Raw genomic sequence first — 26546 nt, 5'->3', positions numbered from 1 at the left:
CGGGATACCCAATTCCTGTGCTTGTCTGGCGTTTTGCTGAATAAAGTGTTTTCGCCATTTTAATTTCCTAATAAATAGGTTAATATCTTTTACCCAGCTAAACGAATAAAATCTTGTAGTTGGGACGTACGATAGTCCACGATTCAATAGTGAGATTTCATCCTTAGACAAAATCTAATAATGGCAGCAAAATCTTTGATCTGGTGATACATCAGCTTATTTCCTAGATTACCAGAACTAGCATTATTAAATATTTTGCTTGCATGAGATCATAAAATGTATTATCAGAATAGAGGATTGGTAACCACAGGCACAAATTGGGTTTGATGTGAACTGAGATGCTTCTTTGTTTTATTCAGTCCCTTTTTTCTCCTTGTTTCGTCTCTGTTAGATGGAGCCTTCCCTTTTGAGTAGGCATGTATGTAATATTGTATTGTATGTTTATTATACTTTTTTTAAAAAAAAATTATCAAATTTTTTTTGTGATTTTTAACCAGTTAAGGACCTAGCCCAAAAGTGCCTTAGGGACCAGGCCTCATTTTTCAAAACTGGCGTGTTATGTATATGGCAATAACTTTAAGACTGTATAATTTACTCAAATGATTTTCAGATTGTTTTCTCATGATACGTTGTAATTCATGTTAGTGGTAAGCAATTTTAGTATTTATTTATAAAAAAAATAGGAAATTTTATGGAAATTTTGAGAAAAAAATGGAAAGTTTCAAAATGTGAAATGCTCTGCTTTTTAGACAGATTGTCATACTGCCCAAATACATTAATAAATATTATCTACCATATCTCTGCTTTATATTGCCATTATCTTTTAATCATCCTTTCATTTAAATGACCACCAGGAAGGCGTCCTTCCAGGACAGAAGACGCAGAGAAATCTCTCTTAGAGGCTCGTAAGGGGGAGCTTGAAGCACATCAAGGACCAGGTTAAGATCGCACGGATCCACAGGCAGCCGATAAGGAGGGACACAGTGCACCACACCCTGGAGGAAGGTCTTCACCTGAGGACGGAAAGCCAGGGTCTTCTAAGAGAATAGAAAGGGCAGAAACCTGACCCTTAAGTGAAGACAGGTCAAGACCCTGATCTAGAGCAGACTGAAGGAAAGCCAGGACCCTGGGAAGAGAGGATGACAGTTGCCACCCTCACAGCAGCAGACATAAGCCTTCCACATGCCTGGATGACAGGCTCAGAAAAACCACGACGCCTCAGAACCTTGGCTTCAACAGCCACGCCGTTAAACGCAGCTGATGTAAGATGGGGTCCTTGAGAAAGAAAGTCTACTCGGAAGAGGAAGAGGCCAAGGAGCGTCCTCCAGCAGGAACATAAGGGCCACGTACAAGGCCCGGTTAGGCCAATCTGGAGCCACCAAGATGGCTGGAAACCCCTTGGTCTTGAGCTCCTTGAGGGCCTGAAGGAATAGGGGAAGAGGAGGGAACAGGTAAAGAAGGTAAACGTCTGACCAGGGAACCACAAGGGCCTCGACTACTTGAGAGTCTCGGGACCAGGCCATATAAAGGGGAACCTTGTGGTTCATGCAGGAGGTGAAGAGGTCGACAGCGGGACAGCCCCACTGGTAGCACAAAAGTAGGAAGATTTCCTTATAACGGAACTACTCATCTGGGTCGAGACTTTCTCAGCTTAGATATTCAGCTGCCCATTTGTCCACGCCTGGAATGTGGACTGCCAAAAGAGCAGGAATGTGAAGCTCTGCCCACCTGAGAGAGCGAGAGGCCTCCAGAAAGGCCACACAGCCTCTGGTCCCGCTCTGAAGGTTCAGGAAGGCAACAGCAATGGATTTGTTGGACTGGATTCAGACTGAACGCCCTTGGAAGAGCGAAGTCCATTGAGACAGGGCCAGAAAGAAGAGTAGTCTAGCACAAAAGCAGGAAATGAAATCCCCCTGAGTCTACCACACAGAAGAAGGCAGAGGGGACAACCCACCGGCCAATGGGAGGTTTGGAAAGGCCAGGGAAGCCCAGGGAGGGTGCGGGAGAGACCCGCGGGCACTGGTAAAGATACCCCCCCCACCCCCACGGCACCTGGACTGCATTGAAAAACAGCACCGGAGAGGCCTATTCACTAAAATAGAGGCCCAGGGAGGTTAGGCATACCCAGATATGACATTAAGTTCGTTAGCCTGGGTAATTCAGCACTATGGAGCTTTTAGAGTGCAGATTTAGATATTTAGTATCTGGATGCCATGTCATGTTAGCAGAGCCTCTAAGGTACCAGAAAAGTGGAATCCCCTAAGGCAGTGGTCGGCAACCCCTGGCACGCATGCCTAGAGTGGAACGTGATATTTATTTCCCTGGCGCAGGTAGCCAGAGTCTCCTCGCCGAAATGAAAATGGTATTACAATAATGTGGGGTCTCGTCAATATAATAAGCAAAGCCCCAGGGAAGGTTATCAAACATAAAACATAATGTTACTTACCCTCCCTGCGCTCCAGAGACACTGATGTAAGAGACCACTGATGTAAGAGACCACTGATAGGGCCTTGGGCGTCACATCGACGTCATGTGTGCAAGGGCTGCCATGGGTACAAAATACCATGTGCAGGGGCCACTATGGGACATTATTCTATATAAAAGTGTGCTTTTGCACAAAAAAACAGGCACTCTTTTGTGCAAAGTGCACCATTTGAATGCAACTTTACATCAAAGTAAAAGTTCCAGTTGCCTAAGAATATAGCTGCATCCAGATACATAATGTGTTTCCACCATAAGGATGCTGGCATACGATGCTCCTGGACACATACATTTACCACCAATTGGGGAATGCACATATACTTTTATAAGTAAAGATGCGTCCGAGGAAATAGCAGTAAGCACATATGTCCTGAAACATCTTGTGGCAGCACTTCTGTGTTATGGTGTGTGGTGTATGACTTTAGTATAGCGGTCGTCAGCCTTACAATTATTATCTTTGATTTTTTTCATTTAAATTGGCATGCTGAACAAAAACAATTGCCTACACTGCCTCAGTATGCTGCCCTCTATTGGAAGCAGCTCCCTAGACTGTGCTGATGAGATCCAATCAGATCAAAACGGCTGTCCACAGTTGGGATGATGGTGACTTGGCAAAATCCCACATCATTGCAATTAAAGGCTTGTTGGAAAGTCGGCATGATGTTCAAGGGAGCTGTTTCCAATAGAGGGCAGCATACAAATTGTGCAAGCTATGTTTTCTTTTATTTTTATGATGATGTAGACAAACGAGGGCTGATTTTTATTGCAGAATGAGATAGATTTTGTAACGATACATTTTTTGGGTGCCTATAACTTATTAGTAATGAGCAGTACAGATAAACCATTGGTCAAATTAAATGGTTATCTGCAGTAGAAGCTTTGCATCTGTCTCTGCTTCTCGTTCTCCTCCAAATCAACAGCATGGATTTGACCAGTGAACTAGGCAGAAGAAAGTAGAAGCAGGAGAAGTGACTGATAAGTGAAGAAAGATGGATTTATCTCTAATAAACTAGATTTAGATGATAAAGTTTGTAATTTTATGACTTTAAGGTACATTACTATGACATTACCTGTGTTCTGCACTCTCCAAGTTTTTGTAAATTGGGTATCAGGAGGCACAGATTCTCCTTCTCCAATAGTTACATCTTCTACAAATGACATGCAAGGGATGTTGACGTTAGGACTTTCAAAATCATAGTATGCTCCAATGGCTGCCTGTAGATTCCTTTAAAAAACAAAAAAACAACAAGAAACAAACACAAGTTAACAGATTTTTTCATGTATATTAATAGGCTGCACAGATGAGATGAGAATTAATGATCCACAAATGCACACATAAACATGGGACATGAAACTGGGGGCAGATGAAGGGGTTATATGAAACTGGGGGAGAGATGGCGGGGGGACATATAATGTATGGGTGACTGTAGGAGGATTATACTGTGTGGGAGCACAAGAAAAATGAACGAGAATGGGCGGAGTCCACATAAAAGTGGGCGGGGCTAAATTCACAGTGGCGCGCTGCGCACGCCGCACATTTTGTCCTTCTTTCTGATCTTCAAAAGTTGGGAGATATGCCTAAAGCCATCAGAAAATACATATTTCCGATGGCTTTAGTCACTGAGAAGCCGCGCTACTGTCTGCAGCAGCGCTATTCAGCTGGAACGCACGCCGTCTAAGGGCTAGTTCACACGGGTGCAAGGAGGCAGATTTTGACAGCAGATTTCGCCTCAAAATCCGCCTCCATACAATGGTGGTCTATGGAGACCACTAGCGTTCTTATTTCCGCTAGCGGCGACATGCCGCTGGCGGAAAAAAGAAGCGAGCTGCCCTTTCTTCAGGCGGATTCCGCGACTTGCTGAGCCGCGGCTTCTGCCTGGCGGCAACTACCTCCGGGGTCGACTCCGGAGGGGGAAGCCGCGACCGCAACGATCGTGGCAGGTGGGTTTTGGCCCGAGAGTGACGCAGCTCCCCGCGTCACTCTCAGTGCCAAAATCCACACCACCGCCCCCGTGTGAACAAGCCCTAACACTATTTATTAGATACTTTTTAGTGAGATGTTACATTTTAGCTCATTTTAGGCCTCTAGTGAAACTACAAATCTCTTCCAATAAATACTGCTGACTCTGTAATGACCCAAGCAATACAACTGTAATGTTACTTTCCCCAGTTAATAAAGCCAGAATTGCAGTGTTTTTGTCAGCCACAATTTAGAAAAAAAAAAAAAAAAAAAAAAAAAAAAAAAAAAAGTTCTGTTCCCCACAATAGCATCAATAAAAAGGTTGTTCAAATGGCAAAATTCTACACAATTGTGCTGACAAAAAGTTAGAGCTCTTGGAAAATGGTAATGCAAAAAAGTAATATATGTGTATATATATATATATATATATATATATATATATATATATATATATATACACCGATTATTTTTTGACAGAAAAGAGCTGGGAAAGATTTTTTCCCACAAAATTGGGGCAATTGGCATAAGCATCTCTCTCTTTTTTGCCTTCCTCTGAATGAACGTTGCAGGGTTATACTTTGGATTTGATGGACTGGTGTCACCTCATCTACTATGTAATTATGTAACTATACATACAGATGGATTAAACTTCTGCAGTGTGATGTCTTATCACAAAACAAAAAACAATAAAAAGTCAATGGAAAAAAAAACTATATATATTTATTACGAAAAGTGTATTTCGGCTGAGCTCCCACATTGCGGAAACACGGCTTTGTTAGTTGCAAATTTTCTTGCAGACAGGAAGTTCTGGACAGAAGACAATAGGTTTAGCAAAGGAAGAGGCTATCTGTAAGGATGAAATGTCAATAAAACTGATGAGTCCACCACATATCCACTCAAAGTAAACAGACATCTAGAAAACTGTGATGAATTGATACAAATAGTAGATTGGAAAATTACCGTATATACTCGAGTATAAGGCGACTTTTCAGCACAGTCAGGGAGAGATGACTTGGGGCGGCCCTGGAGATAGCACTGCTTCACCACTCAGTTATCGGCAGCAGCGCTGCTGCAGCGGCCGCCCACAGTCAGCAGCCGGCCTCCGTGCTCCCTAGACCACTCTTGCCGCGCACTGCCCATACGAACCATAGGATAGGGGATAAATACTAGACTGATATTGATGGGGGCTTGGGGTGCAGGGGAAAGGGGGGGAGGGGTGACATTTTGGTTGTCTGTCTGCTGCTTCCCTGAGCTTGAAGACTGGGATTTCCTCCCCACACTTGGAATTCAGCCTGACTACGGCCAGGCTGAATTTAGGGTATCTTCAGTACTGCTATTCTGTCGAAAAAGAGTTAATAGGAGCACTGCAGATACCCTGACGCCCAGATAGCCAGGCTGAATTCCAAGTGGGGGAAAAAAACCCAGTCCTCAAGCTCAGGGAAGGGGCAGACAGACAACCAAAACACCCCTTCCTCAGCACCTAGCATCTACTGCACCCAAAAACTCCGGTCAATCTACCCATCCCGTCGGTGCTCGTGATCAGACCCCCTAGATTTCAAGACCCCTAGGGGTCTAATTGATGCAAATTTTTTTTAAAAAAAAGTGTTAAAAATTCATATCACCCACTTTCCTTAGAACACATATAAAAGTACTTAAATACTGTGAAACACATACACATTAGGTATCCCTTTGTCCAAAAACGTCCGCTCTACAAATCTATAAAAATATTTTTCCCATACACTAAACGCTGTAGCGGGAAAAAAAGTCAAAAGTGCCAAACCGACGTTTTTTTTCACTGTTTTGCCTCTGATAAAACTGAATAGAAAGTGATCAAAGCAATAACGATTCCTCAAAATGGTAAAACTGAAGTATACTCGGCCCCGCAAAAAGAGACGCCCTATGCATCCCCGTACACGGAAGTATAAATTTTTTTTACAGGTGTCAGAATATAGCGACTTTTACAAAAATAATTTATTGGCACAGTTTGGGATTTTTGTAAAGGTGTTAAAATGTAAATAAAACCATATAAATTTGGTATCCTCAGAATCGCACCGAAACATAGAATATAGGTGACATGTTAATTTAGTTGCACAGTGAACACCGTAAAAACGAAGTCCGTAGAAAAGAGATGCAGAGATGTAGCAGAGCTGTTACTGTTTTTCTTTGAAATAAATATTCAAAAACATTTAACCTACTGATGTCTCAGTTAATGTAATTTTATTGGTATCTATTTTAATCTATTTTGAAATTTTCCAGTAGCTGCTGCATTAAATATGACAATTAATGTGCTCGTACTACTATATTACCGGTATTTTGTATAGGCTCCCTCTAGTGGTGACCGGTGTCATGCTTAGCTGCCTCTAGTGGTTGCCGCGGTCACTGTCATATTATTCTCTCACACAGAACAGGTTCTCTCTAAGGGTGATTGTGGTCAGCGGTATGTTACTATATCTTGTGGACTTAGCCCCCTCTAGTGGTGACAACGGCATGTTCCTATAGTCTATGGAGTATGCTCCCTCTAGCGGTGGCTGCGGTTGTCGTCATGTTAGGGTATGTTCACACACAGTTTTCTGCAGGCAGATTTTGACGTGGAATCCGCCTCAAAATACGCCTGCAAAAAAGGCTCCCATTCATTTCAATGGAAGCCACTGGCTTTTTTCCCAGCTTGCTGGAAAAAGAAGCGACATGCCCTATCTTCCCACGGCTGACTCAGCCGTGGCGTCCGTAGCGCGAGACTGACTCTCAATTAGGCCCAATAATTCGGGCCTAATCAGGAGCGGAATGCCGATGGACTAGTTCCGCCGTGTGAACTAGCCCTTAAGCTCCATCTAGTAGACACTGCAGCCAGGGACATGTTACTGCCTCTTATGGAATATGCTCACTCTACTGTTGACTGCGACCAGCGGTATGATATGTCACTATATAACGTGGCATAGGTTCCCTCTATTGGTGACAACAGCATGTTACTTTATCTTTTGAACTAGGCTGGTGCTTTCGGCGGCCTGCAACATGTCACTGTGCAGTATAGCATAGACATGGTCTTCTATCGCTCTATATCCACTCTACCTTCTGCTGCTGCTTTCATAACTACCTCTCCCTATGTGTTTTACTGCAAGTGTCTCACACATTCTCTTCTTGTTATTGATCCTCCTTAGGGAACCTTCACATGGAGTAAACGTGGGTGTATTTTTGCAAAATACACGTGTAAAAATAAGACTCCCATTGATTTCAATGACATTTTACAGGCGTATTTTTACACGTGTAAAAAATATAATTGAAGTCAATGGGAGTCTTAGGGTGCATTCACACTACGGATACGGTGACTGATTCTGAACGTTAAAACACGTTCGGAATCAGCGCGTATAAAGCACATCCCATTCATTTCAATGGGAGCCGACATACGAGCGCTCCCCATTGAAATGAATGGGCTGCTTTTTACTCTACGAGCGCTCCCATTGAAGTGAATGGGAAGCGCTCGCGTGTATGGCTCGCCCTGTGAAGGGGCCCGGCGCTTGGCTCAAAAAGCAGCCCATTCATTTCAATGGGGAGCGCTCGTATGCCGACTCCCATTGAAATGAATGGGATCTGCTTTATACGCACTGATTCGGAACGTGTTTTAACGTTCAGAATCAGTCACCGTATCCGTAGTGTGAATGCACCCTTACTTTTACAAGTGTATTTTGCAAAAATACACGTGCGTTTACTCCGTGTGAAGGCTCCCTTAGGGTTGTGTACGGTTTCCTGGTAGGGGATCAGTTTTATGTGGTTTGTACTCCTGTACTCCCTATGTCTTTGTTTGCTTTTTTGGATATAAATAAATTTGTATTAAATTCTGCCACCTACGCAAAAACTACTCACTGTACCTCTAAGCTGAGTATCTTAAGGGGTTTGGTTTTAAAATGGAGTCACTTCTGAAGGAGCTACATCATTCTGCCAACTCAAAACCTTAGTACACAGAGAGTGGAGCCTAAGCGTCATTCAAATTAAAATTAGGTCCTGAAAGCCAAAGGATGCTCCTTTACTTTCCAGCTGTCATGTGGCAAAACAATAAATTTACAGCCTAAGTGCAGATACCTCTAAACACAGGAAAAATACATTCTATAAACGTTGTGGTGCATTTCATCATTTTCATGTACCATTTATGAAATACATATCCTATAAGTGAGACAAATTTGTGAAAAAACATTAGTTTTCATTTTTCACACTAACATTTGTATAAATTTTTTAACCCTAGTACTAGTACTGCAGATGTTGGTATTTAAATTTGGTGGCCGCTCAGCTGAGGGGCTACCGTAGCTTCCAGGTGTCTACTGTATTATACAGAAGTCAAAGCTGACGGAGGCATCATTCTACTGGCGGTGCGTGGCGCTGCCATTTTGCCAGGGATCGCTGACACCTGGAGTGAGATTGGCATGACAGCGAGGAGCCTATTGAAGCATCCCAGGTTTCTCTGCCATTCACTTGTATGGCAGGCTTCATAAAGCAAACAAATGATCCTAGGGGTCTAATAAAATGCAAAACAATAAAAAAAATTCAAATCACCTCCCTTTCCCTAGAACACATATAGAAGTACTTAAATACTGTAAAACACATACACATTAGGTATCTTTGTGTCTGAAAACTCCTGGTTTGAAAAACCTATACAAATATTTTTTGAACGCTGTAGCGGGACAAAAAAAACCCCCCAAAAAACCCCAAACAATCTGAAGTGAGGAACCAACATTTTTTTCACTGTTTGGCCTCTGATAAAACATTTTAATAAAAAGTGATCAAAGCAATAGCATTTCCCCAAAATGGTATAACTATAAAGTACACCTGGTACAGCAAAAAAAAGACTTACTATGCCTTACACCAAACTAATATATTATATTTATATTTATATATATGTTATGGGATTTAGTTTTAGATCTTTGTTAAGGGGTTAAAATGTAAATAAAACTACATACCTCGTATATTTGGTATCTCTGGAATCGTACTGAAACATATAATGCAGATGACATGCCATTTTGACTATAGAGTGAACAACCTTAAAAAAGAAGACCAAAAAATGTCGCACAAATGCACTTTATCTGCAATTCCACCCAGTTCTGAATTTTTTTTCCAGCTTCCCAGTACATTGTACAGAATAAAATGGTGCCAATATGAAAAGCAATTTGTACTGCAAACAGTAACCCCTTCCCGCTCTGCACTGAACTATTATGTCATGCTGAGCATTAAGTTAGCGCCGTAATAGCACTGAACTGTAATGCCACGGGCACAGAAGCTGTGCCAACGACATTACTCCTGGCTGTGTTACACAGCTGAGAGACGGGACAAGCTCTCCCACTAACTTCTAGTTGGAGTTCCACTCCGTTTGGCGGATTAAACCATTTGGATCAAAGGGGTTACCCAATAATTATGGCCCCTCGGTACCCCCCACAGCGAGATCGAGGGGTGCCCTGATGCATTTTCTGCAACCCAGGTTCTGGCCAGAAACCCCAGGTTGCTAGCTGCTCCTGTTACCTGTTTGATCCTGCCAAGATGCAGAAAGTCAGACTATGCATCTGCACAGGCTGACTACCTCTATAGACTGCAATACACGTGTATTGCAGTCTATAATACTGAACCAGTGATGCTGGTTCAGGGGGTCCTTATGGGACAAATAAAAAATGTTAAAAAATAAAAAAAAGTGCAAATTTTTTTTTAAATGAAGTATGTGAAATGAATAAATGAATGAATGAATGAAACCCCAATATATGTTTCCTTCTCCATTTTCCAGACACTTTCACCATATTATACCAAATAAAAGGATTTTTTGTATATAACAGCAGACACCCAACTGCTATGTGGGGCCATTTTTTAAACATCCAGCAACCGCCATGTTTCGGGAAGTGGTTAAAGTTTCATGTCTTTTTTTGATGCGCCAGGTTTACTTTTAAGTTATACCATTTTAGGGACTGTCTATTGCTTTGATCACTTTTTATTAAAATTTTTATCAGAGGAGAAATAATGAAAAAGTTTGGAAGTTTTGATTTATTTTTTTTCCTGCTACGGTGTTCAAAAATATTTTTATAAGTTGGTAGATCGGGAGTTTTCAGACACAGGGATACCTAATGTATATAGTATAATGTATATTCAGAGTAATTTTCTTCTTTTATATGTATTCTAAGGAAAGGGAGGGTTGATTTGAATTTTTAATAGTTATTTTTTTAATGTTTATTTTTTATTACTTTATTTATTAGAGACCCTAGGGCACTGAGCGTGGGCATTAAGAGTGGGTCTATGGCGGCCGCCATATTTAAATACCCAACATCCGCCGTACTATTATAACAGATGTTGGTAGATGTTAAGATAGATGGACAGCCCCAGACAAAATGTTTCCTCATTATTTACACTCTGTTGCCTAAATTACAGTCGTGCTCACAGGTCGGGATGATGACTCCTGGATGTCTGTATTCTCTTCTCTCAATCTCGCTGCATATGGCTTTCGGTTTTTAAGCACGTATAAGGGTTATACAAATTTATTTAGCAGTTTTTGACATAAGATGAAACACAGGACAAACTGCTATCAAAATAAAGGTCAACAAAGAAACCTCACTGAACCACAAACTTTTCATGTACTGACAATGCAGTGAAAAAACCCCCCAAAAAAACAAAAAACAAAAGACAACTAGAATGGAGTCTATAGATCCAAATAACATGCCCAATAATACAAAGCCTTATGCCAATCAAGGGTTAGAAATGAATCATGTTATGTTTAACTAGGTGACCATATCAAAATGTCCGAGTGGTTACAAAGTGCAGGTCAAATGTAGCTAATCATCAACACAGTCATATAAAAGAATTCCACCACAGGTCAATGTACAAAGAAATACATAAATACTGAAAAGTACGTACATATCGAATCTCTACACCATGGAGTCACAGTACAGGACTATTTTACTGATACTTAATTTATTATATGCTCATATTTATTATTTCTATTATATTTAGCATTCATGCCATCCTGACTCATACTGCCACTGGCTAGAGGACAGGTCATCAACTGCAAGCTATCCAATCAGAATTGCTGATATGTGAATAACTGAACATAAAATGAAGGTTTTGGAAATGTTCTTGAAAAAAGTTAAAAATTGCTGCTAAATTTATAAACCTTTTAATATCCTTACCATAAAAAAAAATGATGCCAATACAAAATAGACAAGTTTAAACGCTAATCATTACCTATTCTGTGTAGTACAAAGCATAAAAATGTAAATATTGAAAATTGCTAATTTTTCCAGTAACATAGTAATTACCGTATTTTTCGGACTATAAGACGCACTTTTTTTCTTCCCAATATGGGAGGAAAATGTGTGTGCGTCTTATAGTCCGAATGCAGCGTGTGCAGCGTCTGTGTCCTGTCTATGAGGAGCAGCACGGAGAGCAGCACGGTGCCTGCCTGCTCTGCCCCTCCTTCCCTGTCTGTGTCGCGTGTTTGCAGGAGCGAGATATGAGAGGCAGGGAAGTAGGGGCGAGCCAGACAGGTGAAGGAAGCGTGGTTTCAAGCTTGCCGAGAAAACCACGCCTCTTTCACCCGTCTGGCTCGCCCCTCCTTCACTGCCTCTCAGATCTGGCTCCGGCAATGAAACCACACAGACAGGGAAGGAGGGGCGGGCCAAACGGGAGGAGGAGGCGTGGTTTTCTCGGCAAGCTTGAAACCACGCCTCCTCCACCCGTCTGGCCCGCCCCTACTCCCCTGCCTGTGTGGCTTCATTGCAAGAGCAAGATCTGAGAGGCAGTGAAGGAGGGACGAGCCAGACAGGTGAAAGAGGTGTGTTTTCAAGTTTGCTTAGAAAACCACACCTCCTTCACCCGTCTGGCCCGCCCCTTTTTCTCTTCTTACATAGCTTCACTGCAGGGTGTCTCTTTCCATCCATGGATGAGATTAGATAGAATAGATAGATAGACAGACAGATAGACAGACAGATAGACAGACAGATAGACAGACAGATAGACAGACAGATAGATAGGAGATAGATAGATAGATAGATAGGATAGATTAGATAGATAGATAGATAGATAGATAGATAGATAGATAGATAGATAGATAGATATGTTCAAATCACCCCATATCCCTACAATACATATAAAACAAAAACATTACTGTGAAACACATACACATTTGGTATCCCTGTGTCCGAAAGCCCCCGGTTCTATTTACATTGGTGAAATATTATATTATTAGGTTATTAAATATTTTACCAATTTTTTTTCCTTAATTTTTTTTTTCCCTATTTTCCTCCTCTAAAACCTTAGTGCGTCTTATGGTCCGATGCGTCTTATAGTCCGAAAAATACGGTAAATAAAGCCATTCCATAGTTATTACCTCATAAAATGACACATCTGATTTCTAAAGCTAGGCTGAGTCACTGATTTCACCTTTGTTTTTGCTAAAATGCAATATGCAAATGCAGATTTTGAGGCGTGTCAAACACAGGGGCTAATTTATGAAGACCAGCATTTTTCTGATTAAGGCTGAGGCCCCACGTCGCAGAAACGCAGCTTTATTTGTTGCAGATTTTGTTGCGGTTTTTCGAGCCAAAGCCAAGAGTGGATGTTTCCCATTCTTCTCGTAGCCATTATTGGCTTTGGCTCAAAAAACCGCAACAAAAAAAAGCTGCATTTCTGCAATGTGGGGCCTTAGCCTAAGGGTGCATTCACACTGAGTAAACGCTAGCTTATTCTGAACGTAAAACACGTTCAGAATAAGCGGCGTCTAAAGCAGCTCCATTCATTTCTATGGGAGCGGGGATACGAGCGCTCCCCATAGAAATGAATGGGCTGCTTCTTTCACTCCGTGCAGTCCCATTGAAGTGAATGGGGAGTGCCGGCGTGTACGCTCCGGCATGAGCAGAGCTTGCCGTATACGCCGGCACTCCCCATTCACTTCAATGGGACTGCACGGAGTGAAAGAAGCAGCCCATTCATTTCTATGGGGAGCGCTCGTATCCCCGCTCCCATAGAAATGAATGGAGCTGCTTTAGACGCCGCTTATTCTGAACGTGTTTTACGTTCAGAATAAGCTAGCGTTTACTCAGTGTGAATGCACCCTAAGACTGACATATTTCATGCCGGTTATTTACATCCACCATTTAGGAAAATCAAAGAAAAATTTATTTTGCAGCACAAGGCTCTGAAAAACCAAGACACCTCAGACACCTTCAACAGACAAACGCAGCTGAGATAAGGTGGGGTGAAACAGCAGTCCTTGAGACAGAAGGTCGATTTGCAGAGGAAAAGGTCAATGAGTGTTCGCCAGCAAGAACATGACCCAGCATACCAGGCCCAGCAAGGCCAATCTGGAGTAGGGAACAGGTAGAGAAGGTGGAATTCCAACCAGGGAATAACAAGGTACCGATGGCTCAAGGATCATGGAACCTGGCTGCATAGCAGTGGAGCTTGTGGTTCAGGCGAGAAGTGAAGAGGTCGACTTCAGAGTTGGAATATGACCCAAAGAAGAAAGCGTGAGGCTTCTTGGAAGGCCTTACAGCTCCTGGAGCCACCCCTCCCGATGGATCAAATAGGCGACTGAGGGGGAGCTGTCGGTGTGGACTCTCACCGGACTCCCTTGAAGGAGAGAGGTCTTATAAGACAGGGCTAGGAATATTGCCCTCAGTTCTAGTAGGTTGATCTGGAGGCAGGTCTCGACTTTGCATCACACGCCCTGAACAGTTAAAGGGATCCTATCTTTCAAACCCTTTTTTTCTAACATTTCCGAATAGGCTTAAGAAAGGCTATTCGTCTCCTACCTTTCGTTGTCTTCTCCGCTCCGCCGTTCACTTGAAATGTTTTTTTTTTTCCTTGGTATGTAAATGAGTTCTTTCACAGCATTGGGGGTGGGCCCTAGCACTCAAACAGCACTGGGGGTGTCCCCAATGCTACCAGAGAACTCTCTAGCACCGCCTCCATCTTCTTCTGGAATGAAGTCTTAACCGCGTCTTCTTCCGGCGGTGGCTTCTAACTTCTAGGCCTCGGGCAAAGCTGACTGTGCATGCTCGCGGCCACAAGAAAAATGGCCGCTTGCACAGGCGGCGCTGGAGAGTTCTCTGGCAGCATTGGGGACACCAGTGCTGCGAAAGAACTCATTTACATACCGAGAAAAAACAGAATTTCAAGCGAACGGCTATTCCGATGTGTTAGAAAAAAAAGGGTTTGAAAGATAGGATCCCTTTAAGGCACCAACAACGTCCAAGGTGATTCGCAAGCTAGTCAGATTGTCCATCTTGGAGGGAGCTTTCACCAGGATTGATGACAGACTCTTGGGAAAGTGGAGGGAAGCATCTCAGATGTCGATAAATGACAGGAATTCACCTGTCTCCAGGGATGCCACCACCAACTGCAGAGATTCCATGCGGAATCTGCAGACATGGACAAACCTGTTGAGCCCCTTCAGGTCCAAGATGGGGTAAACACAGCCGTCCTTCTCAGGAACATTGAACAGATGGGTATAAAAGCCCCAGATACATTCTCAAATAGAAACAGGAGCAATGAAGCCCTGCCGCTGAAGTGTGGAGACGGCTTGAAGAAAGGTGGTCCCTTGGGCAGGGGTTAGAAGGCAAAGTGGACGGAAAATATCTTCCGTTTGGAAGGGAGGGGAGCTCAGAGGCTGAGATCTCTCCGTAAACAGCATATGCCAGCTGTATAGTACAGCCACCACCTGCTGCTAACAGTTGCAGTCGGTGCCGACACCGATCGCAGCTGTTAAAGCTTTAGATGCTGCGATTAAACACTGGCCTCCAGAAAGTCATCAGAGGATGGTGATTGGATGCCATGACAGCCAGGAGCCTATTGAAAGCTCCCAGGATTATGCCATTTCCATAAGCTGCATGTGATAGAAGTGAATGGATTTTACTGTTCACTGCAATACATAAGTACTATAGTGAATAGTATAAGCGATTAGACCCCATTGGGTTCAAGGTCACAGGTGTTAGACCATGGCAACATTTTTTTTCTATTTTGCAAAGTTTTTCATTTTTCAAAAGTTATCAAAACATTACAAATACTATATATATATATTTGGTATTGCCCTGATTGTATTGACCGAAAGAATACAGTTAATATGCCATTTTTACCCCACAGTGAACGCTATAAAAATTAAACCCGTATGAAATTGGCACAAATGGTTTTTTTTTTCCAATTCTACATCATTCTGAATTTTTTTTTCAGCTTTCCAGTACAGTGTACAGGAGATTGAATGGTGCCAGTACAAAGTACAATTTGTCTCGCAAACTATAAGCTATCATGTGACTCTGTGGATCGAGAAAATAAATAAATTAAAAATAATAATATGGCTCTTTGAAAGTTGGGTATGAAAAACAGGTATGCAAAAACGAAAGCTGGCTTGATCTTTAAGGGGTTAAACAATTATTGCTACTTTATAATTAGATACACAGATTGTTGCATATTTAGTTTTATTGCAATTCAATCACTAAACTTCTTTTGTGAATAAGAGGAACTTTAGTTGTTGAGCTGTAGAATCAGAATCAGAGTTGGTAGTTTGGCCTACAGACTTCACAACCCTGAGTAAATCTCCCTGTAATAATCACTGCCTTGACTGCAGTCCACACCATGTGGTTTCTGTGTGTTTCCTTCCGTGTCAAGACCAAAAGTTTTAGGTTTCTTCACCTGTCGTTCCACGTATTATACTCTGGGAGACCCCACAGTATAATAATAGTTTTGGTTCTGCCATGTTCGGTCCAAACAAAACTGCAAAATTTGTATTCAAATTGAAACTGAAGAAAGTGAAGCTGTACTAACGATTATCTAAAACATCTTCATGCTTTATTTGTGGCTCATAGCAGAATGCCATTAACACCATCTATTTGGGCAACTGCTGTTTCGAGTTTCCACGCTTCTTCCGGCCCCGAATTGTGTGCAACATGATGCAGCCAACTTCCTTAAATCCTCTCTCGAGGGAACGTACAGACGTAATGACGTCATTGGGACGTGGACTTGTCTGTGTATGCAGAGTTACGCGTTGGTCAGGTAATCGCTCTATCCTTGCTGTGCCAAAAGAGCATATGGAGAGAAGGGCATACATCTGAACGACTAAAATACATGCACTAAGTTTCAAACAACATATCAAACATTGAGACAATTAAACTCCTATTTAAAATACTCATTTAAAGAAGACAATAAGATCTTTGAGATCCATTGCACCTGGAGCATTAGTTTGCATAATTATTAGTTTTCATTAATAATTCCTTATTTGTACCACCCCTTTGTTTTAAGGGATTCACTTTTTCTAATTAAAAAAAAATTTTTTTTAAAAAAATCTCAAAACACTACAATCGCTGTTAAGTGCTTCATGAATATGTTCTATTAATCTAGGGCAACCCATACCCATAAAAATACTGTAGATTTAAAATGTTCTTTTATCCTAATATAGAGACAATGTATTGTTTTCCCTATATAGAATCGTTTATAGAGACAAACTAGCACATATACCACAAAATGTGATCCGCAGTTAATAAACTGACTTATCGTCCAGGAAATGTATCCTAGTTGGCAACATTTGTTCTGTAAATTGGCACCGCAATAGCAACTCCCACATTTCAAATTGCCGTTTGGTACATTTTTATTAAGCCAAGGGACTTCCCTATTATTTTTCAACAGTGTCTTAAATAATATAACCTTTAGAGATTTACTACGTCTAAAGGAGATCACCGATTGGTGATTAACTGTCTCTCCCAAAATTGGATCCTAGCTGGGAATCCTCTATTAAAGGAATTCTACCATCTCCCCCAGCATCTCCTGCGGTGGGGGACGCCCCCATCGCTGCGAGAGAACTAATTAGCATACCGGTACAAACCGGTATTTCGAATGAACGGCGCGGAGGAGAGCACTTCCAAAGGTAGGAGACGAATAGCCTTTCTAAAGGCTATTCCGACGTGTTACCTGGAAAAAATAGTTTTTTAATGGTAGAATCCCTTTAAAGAGGACCTTTCATCAAATCGGGCACATGCAGTTCTATATACTGCTGGAAAGCTGACAGTGTGCTGAATTCAGCACACTATCGGCTTTCCCGATCTGTGCCCGGTGTAAAGCGCTATCGGTCCCAGTACCGTAGGGCTTTACAGTCAGAAGGGCGTTTCTGACACTTAGCCAGGGACGCCCTTCTGCCTAGCAGCGCCTACCGCGCTGTACTGTGTGAGCGGGGAGGAACGCCCCCTCCCTCTGCTGATAATACTCGTCTACGGACGAGCACTGTGAGCAGAGGGAGGGGGCGTTCCTCCCCGCTCACACAGTACAGCGCGATAGGCGCTGCTGGGCAGAAGGGCGTCCCTGGCTAAGCTGTCCTGTCAGCTTTCCAGCAGTATATAAAACTGCATGTGCCCGATCTGATGAAAGGTCCTCTTTAATGAAATGTGTTTTCATCTCTGAAGCCTGGCTTTGTAAAAGTCGTTGTCATTGTTAATACTATCTAGATATGTCCCGCATGGTAACTTTGATAATGTACATAAGCATTAGTCGCAGATGGTTTTATACAGGGGGACTTCCTTAATGCTTCTCCCTGAGCTTCCACCAGGGCATCCAAAAATTTCATAAGAGTTTTGATTTATCTTACTCATGAAAAACATGTTCATACCATTATTGTTGTTTAGATACTTGACAAAATCATTAAACTCCTCCCACATAATATATACACCATCAACAAATCGTAAAAATGTTTTGATCTAGACCAGGGGTAGACAACCTTTTTTGTTTGGCGTGCCAATTTAAATTTAAAGATGAGGTACTCGAGTGCCACGCAATAATTTTTAGGCTGATGACACCTACATTAAAGTCATATAGAACAAACCATAACATAGGGGTGCAGTCATACTGCGCTCCCAGTCACATGCTTTTATTGTTATTTGCCTTGATACACCTGTACTCTTCCATTAAAAGCAATGTAAGCACATATGTAACTTACAATTAGTGATAACGTATGTGACTGGTAGCAGAGTGTGGTAACACCTCTGGGGGGAGGGGACACACACTATGTATCTGGATGCTACATCCCCAGTTGCCAGTACCTGCACTTTTCTGTAAGTGAAATGTGGATTAATTTCAGCCACATTTAATTCCTGGTGGCGTGGTAACAGCTAAACCACATCCGGGAATTAATAGGTGTCACACTTACACAAAAATGACAGTGCTGGTGCCCAGGAACTGGGTTTGGCTTTAGGAACACCTGGGTACACGGTGTCACTATCCAAAAAGAAACACAATAAGGCTAAGTCCCCACGTTGTGGAAACGCAGTTTTTTTGTTGCAGATTTTGCTGCGGTTTATTTTGATCCAAAGCCATGAATAGCTACAAAAGGGAATATACAATAAGTTCTTATACTTCTCTCTTCTGCTCAATTCACTCCTGACTTTAACTCATAAAACTGTAACAAAATCTGCAACAAAAAAAGCTGTATTTCCGCAAAATGGAAATTGGTGGGCAGGGTTGCTATTTCACAGACAAAGCCAGCTCTGCTATCTCTCTTCATTGCAGTACATGTTTGCAGTCAGTAATGAGGGATGGTTGTAAATAAATTAGCACAGTATCGCTGGAAGATGTGCAATATGAAGCTGATGTAGCAGAGCTGGATTTGATAGGTGATGAGAATCCCAAACTTACATGCTACAGGACCACAAGTCAGCTTGCAATATACTCACTTTTAGGTCTGTGTTTAATGGACTCCCTGTCTCAGCCCTTATCAGCAAAATTCAATTAGACGACTGATAACTGGAAGAGCCGGAGATAAACAGCTCAGAAATACAAGCACCGAACACTCAGCTCTCCTCCTGTCTTGAAAGCAGGGAGCTACATCACTTGTCCTGGGCGGAGAGATAAGCTCAGAAATACAAGCTACTCTGAGCACTCAGCTCCCCCTCCCCTCCTGAGAGCAGGGAGCTACATCACTTGTCCTGGGCGGAGAGATAAGATCATCCCCAGGTCAGTGGTTATGGAAACGAGCGCTCATTGAGCGCTGTACACACAGTGATCGAGAAGGTTTATTCCCTTCCCTGCCATCTCGATGGGAGCTCCGGCTGAAGTTACAGCCAGCTCCCAGCTTCACGATCTCCGCGCAGCTGCTGTGTTCTGATTGGATGTACCGGTATGTCCTGTCAGAACTAGGCAACCACTTCCTAGACGTATATAGTCTATGGGCGGTCCGGAAGTGGTTAAGCAATGTATTTAGGAATTCGAATCGAATGGTTAAGCAATGTATTTAGGAATAGTCATAAATCCACATAAGCTAGCAGTACGGATAGGATCCTTGAGATGGGACAACCCCTTTAACTTTGGTGTTAGTATTAACTGCTACCTGCTTGAATTATATTCCTGTTATATTATAATTATATTTTGCTTCTATTACTCTGGAGACGTTCTGCAAAGATTAACCAAAATATTGTTCACTGCCAAGCAGCCTTCAAGGATGGCGTTTCTGATGGATGAACACAATCAGATCACGCAGAAAATCACAAGCTGACCAATAATGTTAAAGGGGTTTTCCGGGCAAATGTTTGGTTTTTTTTGTTTTTTGTTTTTTTAAAAAAAGGTCTGTTAGTGCTATTAATGGGTTAAAAGTACACTCATATACTTTTAGCAGTGTTTTGAGTGATTTCTGGGTTACTATGGGGCCTCCTGGCATCTTTTGCGCACAGATCAGAAGTACTTGTGAGTAGAGATGAGCGAGTATTATTCGATCGAATACCTCGCCGCCATAGGAATGCTCGAATATTCAATGCACTTAACCCCTTGGTGTTCGGCCGCTCACACGCATTCCTATGGCGGCATGGTATTCGATCGAATACTACTGGCTCATCTCTACTTGTGAGGCTTGCGCAATAGAGATGTTGTGCCACCTGTACTGAGCATGTCTCACAGACGCAGCCTCTCTAGCCTCCGCTTAATGAGAGGATGAAAGGAGCCATTCCAGGACAGGAAGACTGGTAGCTATCGATTGGGTTGGGGTGGGGTAAAACGGAACGTCACCGGATTGTCAGAATGTCTCCCTGGGGAGGTCACATGGATATGGGTAATTATACATTTTTTTTATACAAGCAAATTAGAAATGAGGCGGGAATGGGGGTTTAATTTAGGGGTTAATTTGTATTTTATCCTGGACAACGCCTTTAAATGTCAATTATTACAAAGCAAAACTTGGTTTTGTTCCACCAGGGTCCAAAGCCCTATATACAGTATTTTCTTGTTTTTTGTTTTTAACTGTTTGTTTTTAATAAATTAGAATCATTCTAATGAGAACTACATGTCTCTGTGTTGATTCTTCGAGCTCGGATACCGTATATACTCGAGTATAAGCCAAATTTTTCAGCACAGTTTTTGCTACGACCAGCCGCAATAGTAATGTATGGAATCTCCCATAAAATAGTGGGAATAAAAAAGCTTAAAAAAATTATATAATAAAAAAATAAAGTTAATAAAAGTTCTAAATCACTCCTTTCCCTAGAATACATATAAAAGTAGAAAAATGACACAAACACATTAGGTATCCCTGTGTCTGAAAGTGCCCAGTCTGCTGAATATAGGGTGTCTGCAGTGCTCCTGTTCCGTGGGGAAGGGGTTAATAGGAGCACTGCAGATACCCTATATTCGGCCAGGCTGAGTGAAAGGAGAAAAAAACCCAGTCCTCAAGCTCAGGGAAGGGGTAGACAGACAACCAAAACACCTCCTCCCCTTCCCTAGCAACTACTGCACCCAAAAAACTCCCACCATTTTAATTTTTGAAATTTTCCAGCAACTGCTGCATTTCTCCCCCAGGCTGATATTCGAGTCAATAAGTTTTCCTAGTATTTTGTGGTAAAATTAGGGGCCTCGGCTTATATTCAGGTCGGCAGTGCAGTTGATCTCACTTGGACAACACTGAAAACAGGAACAGTAGCCATACTTCTTGTGACTTGAATTACATTCTCAAAAAATTATGTTCAGCTACCATTTTGTCAGCATTGACTTAAAGAGGACCTTTCACCATATCTGGGCACAGGCAGTGTTATATACTGCCAGAAAGCTGACAGTGCGCTGAATTCAGCGCACTGTCGGCTTTCCCGATCTGTGCCCGGTGTAAAGCGCTATCGGTCCCGGTACCGTAGCGATTTACAGTCAGAAGGGAGTTTCTGACCATTAGCCAGGAACGTCCTTCTGCCTCGCGGCGCCAATCGCGCTGTGCTGTGGAGCGGGGAGGAACGCCCTTCCCTCTCCTGATAATGCTCGTCTACGGACAAGCTGTGTGAGCAGAGGGAGGGGGCGTTCCTCCCGGCTCCACAGCACAGCGCGATAGGCGCCGCGAGGCAGAAGGACGTCTCTGGCTAATGGTCAGAAACGCCCTTCTGACCATAGAAGAGCTACGGTACCGGGCCGTAAGCTCTTCACACCGGGCACGGATCGGGAAAACCGACAGTGCGCTGAATTCAGCGCACTGTCAGCTTTCCAGCAGTATATAACACTGCATGTGCCCGGATATGGTGAAAGGTCCTCTTTAAGTCCACATTCACATATACTGAATATGCCTATTGTATAAATACAATACAAGGTATGCAATTGTACAAACCTCTATTCACATGTTGTAACTTTTCAATCTGCAACAAGCTTTATTCTGCTCAAACATTTTAAATTAGTGTCCATTTATTCAACTGAAAGTGCAAGACAGATTTCTTGTGGAATTCAAGATTTGAATTAGACTATGAGACCACAAATGAGCAATATTGCAGATTTTGCTGCCTAAAGTGGTTTTAAAAGTAATGGGAAGTATAAAAGAAACACAAATACTTTTTCCTTTTGGTAAATCCACTCTTGTCTTGTTTTTGGCTCAAACAAATTAGCAAAATCTCCTCCCCCCAAAAAAAATACCCCAAAACAAAACTTTTCTGCCATGTGTGGCCTCTGTCTAAGCAGAACCTTTTAGTTTGATTTTGAAAATAATTGTATACCCTGTAAAACAATAATTCAGGAGTCCAATTCCTTATAGATCTGCACCGTGCATTGTCCTTATGTAGCTGTGTTCATACGGAGGAATTTGCCGTGGATTTGAGGGTGGATCTTGCCCTCCAAATCCGTGGCAGATTCCTCCCGGAATTCACATTGTTTTCAATGGGAGACAAGAGATTGCAGCAGGATGCGGGAAAAAGAGGTGTCCTGCCGCAGAGTCCGCAGATCGAGACTCCCTGCAGATTAGGCGAATTCATCCGGGCCTAATCAGCAGTGGAATGCTGTGACAGAATGCCGTGCACTGCATCAGCATACTGTTGCGGCTAGACTGCAGCGAAAATGCCAGCGCCAGAAAACAAAGAGGAATTCCTCTTCATTCCGCTGTGTGAACGTACCCTAATACCTCCTTACAATGTATGAGTGAATTTACAACTGGATATTACTATTCCCCTTGTTAGAAGAGTGAACCCCTACACAATCTGATACTGTCAGAACTGACTGGGAAGTTTCATGGCGTGTAAGGACATAAACTTAACTTGTAACAGCCATTTGTTATTTTATTCATAATTTTTTAGGAGAAAAAAACTGAATAATGGCTACTGCCTTTCACAGACAAGAAGCTCTAGTATTGTTACTTTATGAAGGATAAAGTAGAAATATTTACTAAGACATTATGGGAGTGGCGACAGTTCCCCTGTAAGGGCTCGTTCACATCTGCGCCCGGCACTCCGTACTTCAGGTTTCCGTTTCCTGCATAAAACAGAGCAGGAGACGGAAACCTGCAGGATTCTTTCTCACCCATTCATTTGAATGGGTGAGAAAGATGTCCGGCCGTGAGCGGCGGTGAGCGTTTTATGCTCTCCGCCGCGAAACCGGATTTTATAATCCGGACACAGAGTCGGACATGCAGTACTCTGTGTCCGGATTAAAATAAAACTGTTTCGCGGCGGAGTGCATAAAACGCTCACCACCGCTCACGGCCGGACCCGGTCTGTGGTTTCCGTCTTCTGGCATGCAGAAGATGGAAATCACAGAACGGACAGCTGAACGCAGGTGTGAACCTAGCATAAAGAGTGTCTTGCAATAAAACCATTTATATCCTGTAGTAGGGTGGTTAGTGATATAATGAACATACCTTTTTTTGTAAAAAAATACAATCTTTCTGTGGAGAGAATCAAATTTGAATTTATATGCAAATGAGCTGAATCAATGCATCCCCCACTTGGCCACATACACAAGAAAACTTGTTTTTGCCTGTGCTGAATGTACATTGGGTCCTGTCAATTTTTTACATGAGGGGGAGGCACAGGTGAAAATCAGGGCTCCTGCATTTGTTTTTCACAGATTGCAGCAGATTGCACTGTGACAATCACTGGATAAGGACCGCCGTACATAAATTTGCAGTCAGCGGTCCAAGTACCTAAAGACCGGACCATTGTCTAAATACGTCCGGTCTTTAGGTACCCTTTTGGCGGGGGGAGAGAAGGCAGGAGGTAGGTGTTCCTAACACTTAACAACCCCCCCCCCATCAGTAACGTCCTGTCGGACTCAGCCAGTGGGTCTGGCCAGTGACGCCAGGCTGCCAGAGCCCCCACATACCTGGTTGATCCTGCCGGTGAGAAGTGGAAGTGAGCGATGTTGCTCACTTCCTTTGTAGCTTGCAGGACACTGAATGCTCTGTCTTACAAGCTACAATGCAGAATCAGTTGATGCCTTCATCAAAGCATCAACTGATTCAAGTGTCCTAAATGGACACATTAAAAAGTAAAAAAAAAGTGTATGAAAAAATTAATAACGTTATAAAGCGCAAAAATAACTTTTTTCTATAGAAAAACATGACATGGTGTCCAGATACCAAACATCTGAATCTGTACTCCAAAAGCCGCATAACACTCCTTCCCTTTTGCGCCCTGCTGTGCGCCCAAACTGCAGTTTATGCGATATGTATGACACTGGTGTACCCAGGATAATGTACGTAATGTCATATGTGGGTATAAACTGATATTAGGGCACAGCCGGACACAGAAGGGAAATTGGGTTTTTGGAGCATAGACAGCTTGGCTTTTGGACACCATGACACTTTTGCAAAGCTGAAACGCCAGTAAAGTGGAATCCCCTGATATGAGACCTTATTTTGGAAACTACACCCCTGAAGGATTTATCCAGGAGTACAGAGAGCATTTTTAACCCCCAAGTGTTGCTATAACTTATTATCCATAAATGAATACAAAGCTGATTGTGAAAGGTGAAAATGCCAATTTTTCCAGGAATACGTAATTTCAGTGCATAATATGTGGTGCCCGACTTGTATCAGAGATGAATGTTCTAAAAGCTGTTGTGCCCGGGATACCCGCTTAACAGTTTTTGGAGTGTGTATGTCTGCTGACATAACTTGGGCACAACATATCGGGCACTAAAAAGGCGAATTTCTGTAAAATTATAATTTTTAACTTCTCATTATCAGTTGCGATTTCATTTCTGGAAACTATATACTATATACTGTGCCCAAACAACCATTTCTACCCACATATGGCATTAAGTCCGTTATCTGGGGTACACCAGTGTCATACATGTGGGAATACACCGCCATTAGGGTACACAGCAGGGCGCAGAGCTTTTGGAGTGCAGATTTAGATTGTTGGTGTTTGGACACCATGTCATATTTGCAGAGACCCTAAAATTGCCCCTACAAAATGGTATCACTTCTTGGCGAATTCCAATTCACTGTCGCCTCCAGGGCTCTGCAAAAACAATATGGCGCCCCGAAAGTCCCTCTAACTCTGTACCCCAATAGCTAAAAAGCGCAGTGCTCCTTCCCTTCTGAGCCCTGCTGTGTGCCCAAGCAGCAGTTTACACCCACATATATAATTTTTTGACCCTCAGGATGGCCCCTTAATAAGCGGGTTTTTTCCTGATCAAATTCCTCAACCACCTAACAACGTGTGAATTAGCCCTAAAGATGCACATTGCCCAGGACATGACAGTTGTCTGCTTACAATAGATTCACACTAGCTTTTAGGTTACCCAGAAGAAACCCGTGAACCCGTTAAACTATAACAGGGTACACTGAGTTTCCACCTGAAACCAGCGAACAGCTTACAGGACTTTTCTCTCTGCATATTTTAAGCGGAATGGGGGACAGAATCCCGATCTGTCACCCGACACTAGTATGATCATAGCCTTACACATGGCTCCGACTACCATTGCCGGTAGTGCCGATTACCATTGAATCCATTGTTTTAACTGACCGCTACTAAGAAATCACTCTAGTATGGTGCTGGATACCCCCTGCTATCACAAGACTGAAGCTACCATTGCTTGAGGGGACTCAGATACACAGCAACTCCCATAACTTACCAGTTTGTCATGTCTAAGAAAAACGCACAACCCGCAGGATTCAGCTGGAACCCGAGGAGCCGCTGGAATTCCGAAATGAGGACATCTTTATCCGTGGTCCCCAAGCAACTGAACTTTTGCATTAGCTCTTGGTCAAGATCAACGTCCATCCCCTCCATGGCTATGTGTCCGAGCTGTGCCCCTTCTCACAACGTAAACACTGCCCTGATGTCCTGCTCTTACAGTGAGGTATCAGTGACATCAACCTGCTCCACGACTACCGCTAAGGCGCACAAGCTTCAGTGCTCCACTTAAGGTCTGCTCAGCCTCACCCAGTCCCAGGATCTGGACCACTGTAAAACCAATTCCAGGACGGATTGTGTGTCCTCTGACACTTCACACAACTGCTGTCCTCAATGATGACTTCTGTGACCTTTGACCTCAAGTCGGTGACCTCTGACTGAAAGGCTCTGCAATGAGCTTTATTTCTCCAAATGTTTAAATGTCACAGCACCCGGGCCCGTTACTGAAGGACCCGGTCTCCGGCTCCGCAGCTGGCCGCTCAGGGCCTCCCCGCTTCCTGAGCGCCTCACGTCACGACGTCAAAAACCAAACGAACGACGGCACGCAATACTAACTCCACCCACAGCAGCTGCGAAGGGCTTCTATTGAAGCGTTTTGCATACTCATAAATGGAATTCAGGGAGCTGGATATGTTAGCCCTCTTGAAATAACCCCTTGTATACTGCCAACATGCTAAAATACGTGCGGGGCCCTTTTGCCCTTTGCTAAGATGGAAATTCTAAGTGCACCACCCTCTGTGTGA

The 26546-nt window shown here is 42.9% G+C and overlaps 1 protein-coding gene across 1 annotated transcript in view; it reads right to left on the bottom strand.

Annotated features, from left to right (window-relative positions):
* Positions 1-26459, bottom strand: part of ILRUN (inflammation and lipid regulator with UBA-like and NBR1-like domains) — a 75952-nt gene extending 49493 nt beyond the window's left edge. The window contains exons 1-2 of the mRNA XM_075264351.1: positions 25742-26459; positions 3552-3706 (exon numbers count right to left, since the gene is read on the bottom strand). Coding sequence (XP_075120452.1) covers positions 3552-3706; positions 25742-25899 — 313 coding nt within the window. The 5' untranslated portion in view covers positions 25900-26459. The remainder of the gene's footprint in view (positions 1-3551; positions 3707-25741) is intronic.
* Positions 26460-26546: the final 87 nt, after the last annotated feature.

Source organism: Leptodactylus fuscus, chromosome 2, assembly GCF_031893055.1.
Source record: "Leptodactylus fuscus isolate aLepFus1 chromosome 2, aLepFus1.hap2, whole genome shotgun sequence".
Taxonomy (NCBI): domain Eukaryota; kingdom Metazoa; phylum Chordata; class Amphibia; order Anura; family Leptodactylidae; genus Leptodactylus; species Leptodactylus fuscus.
Note: the sequence above shows the minus strand (reverse complement) of the source record. Positions and strands in the feature narration are given on the sequence as shown.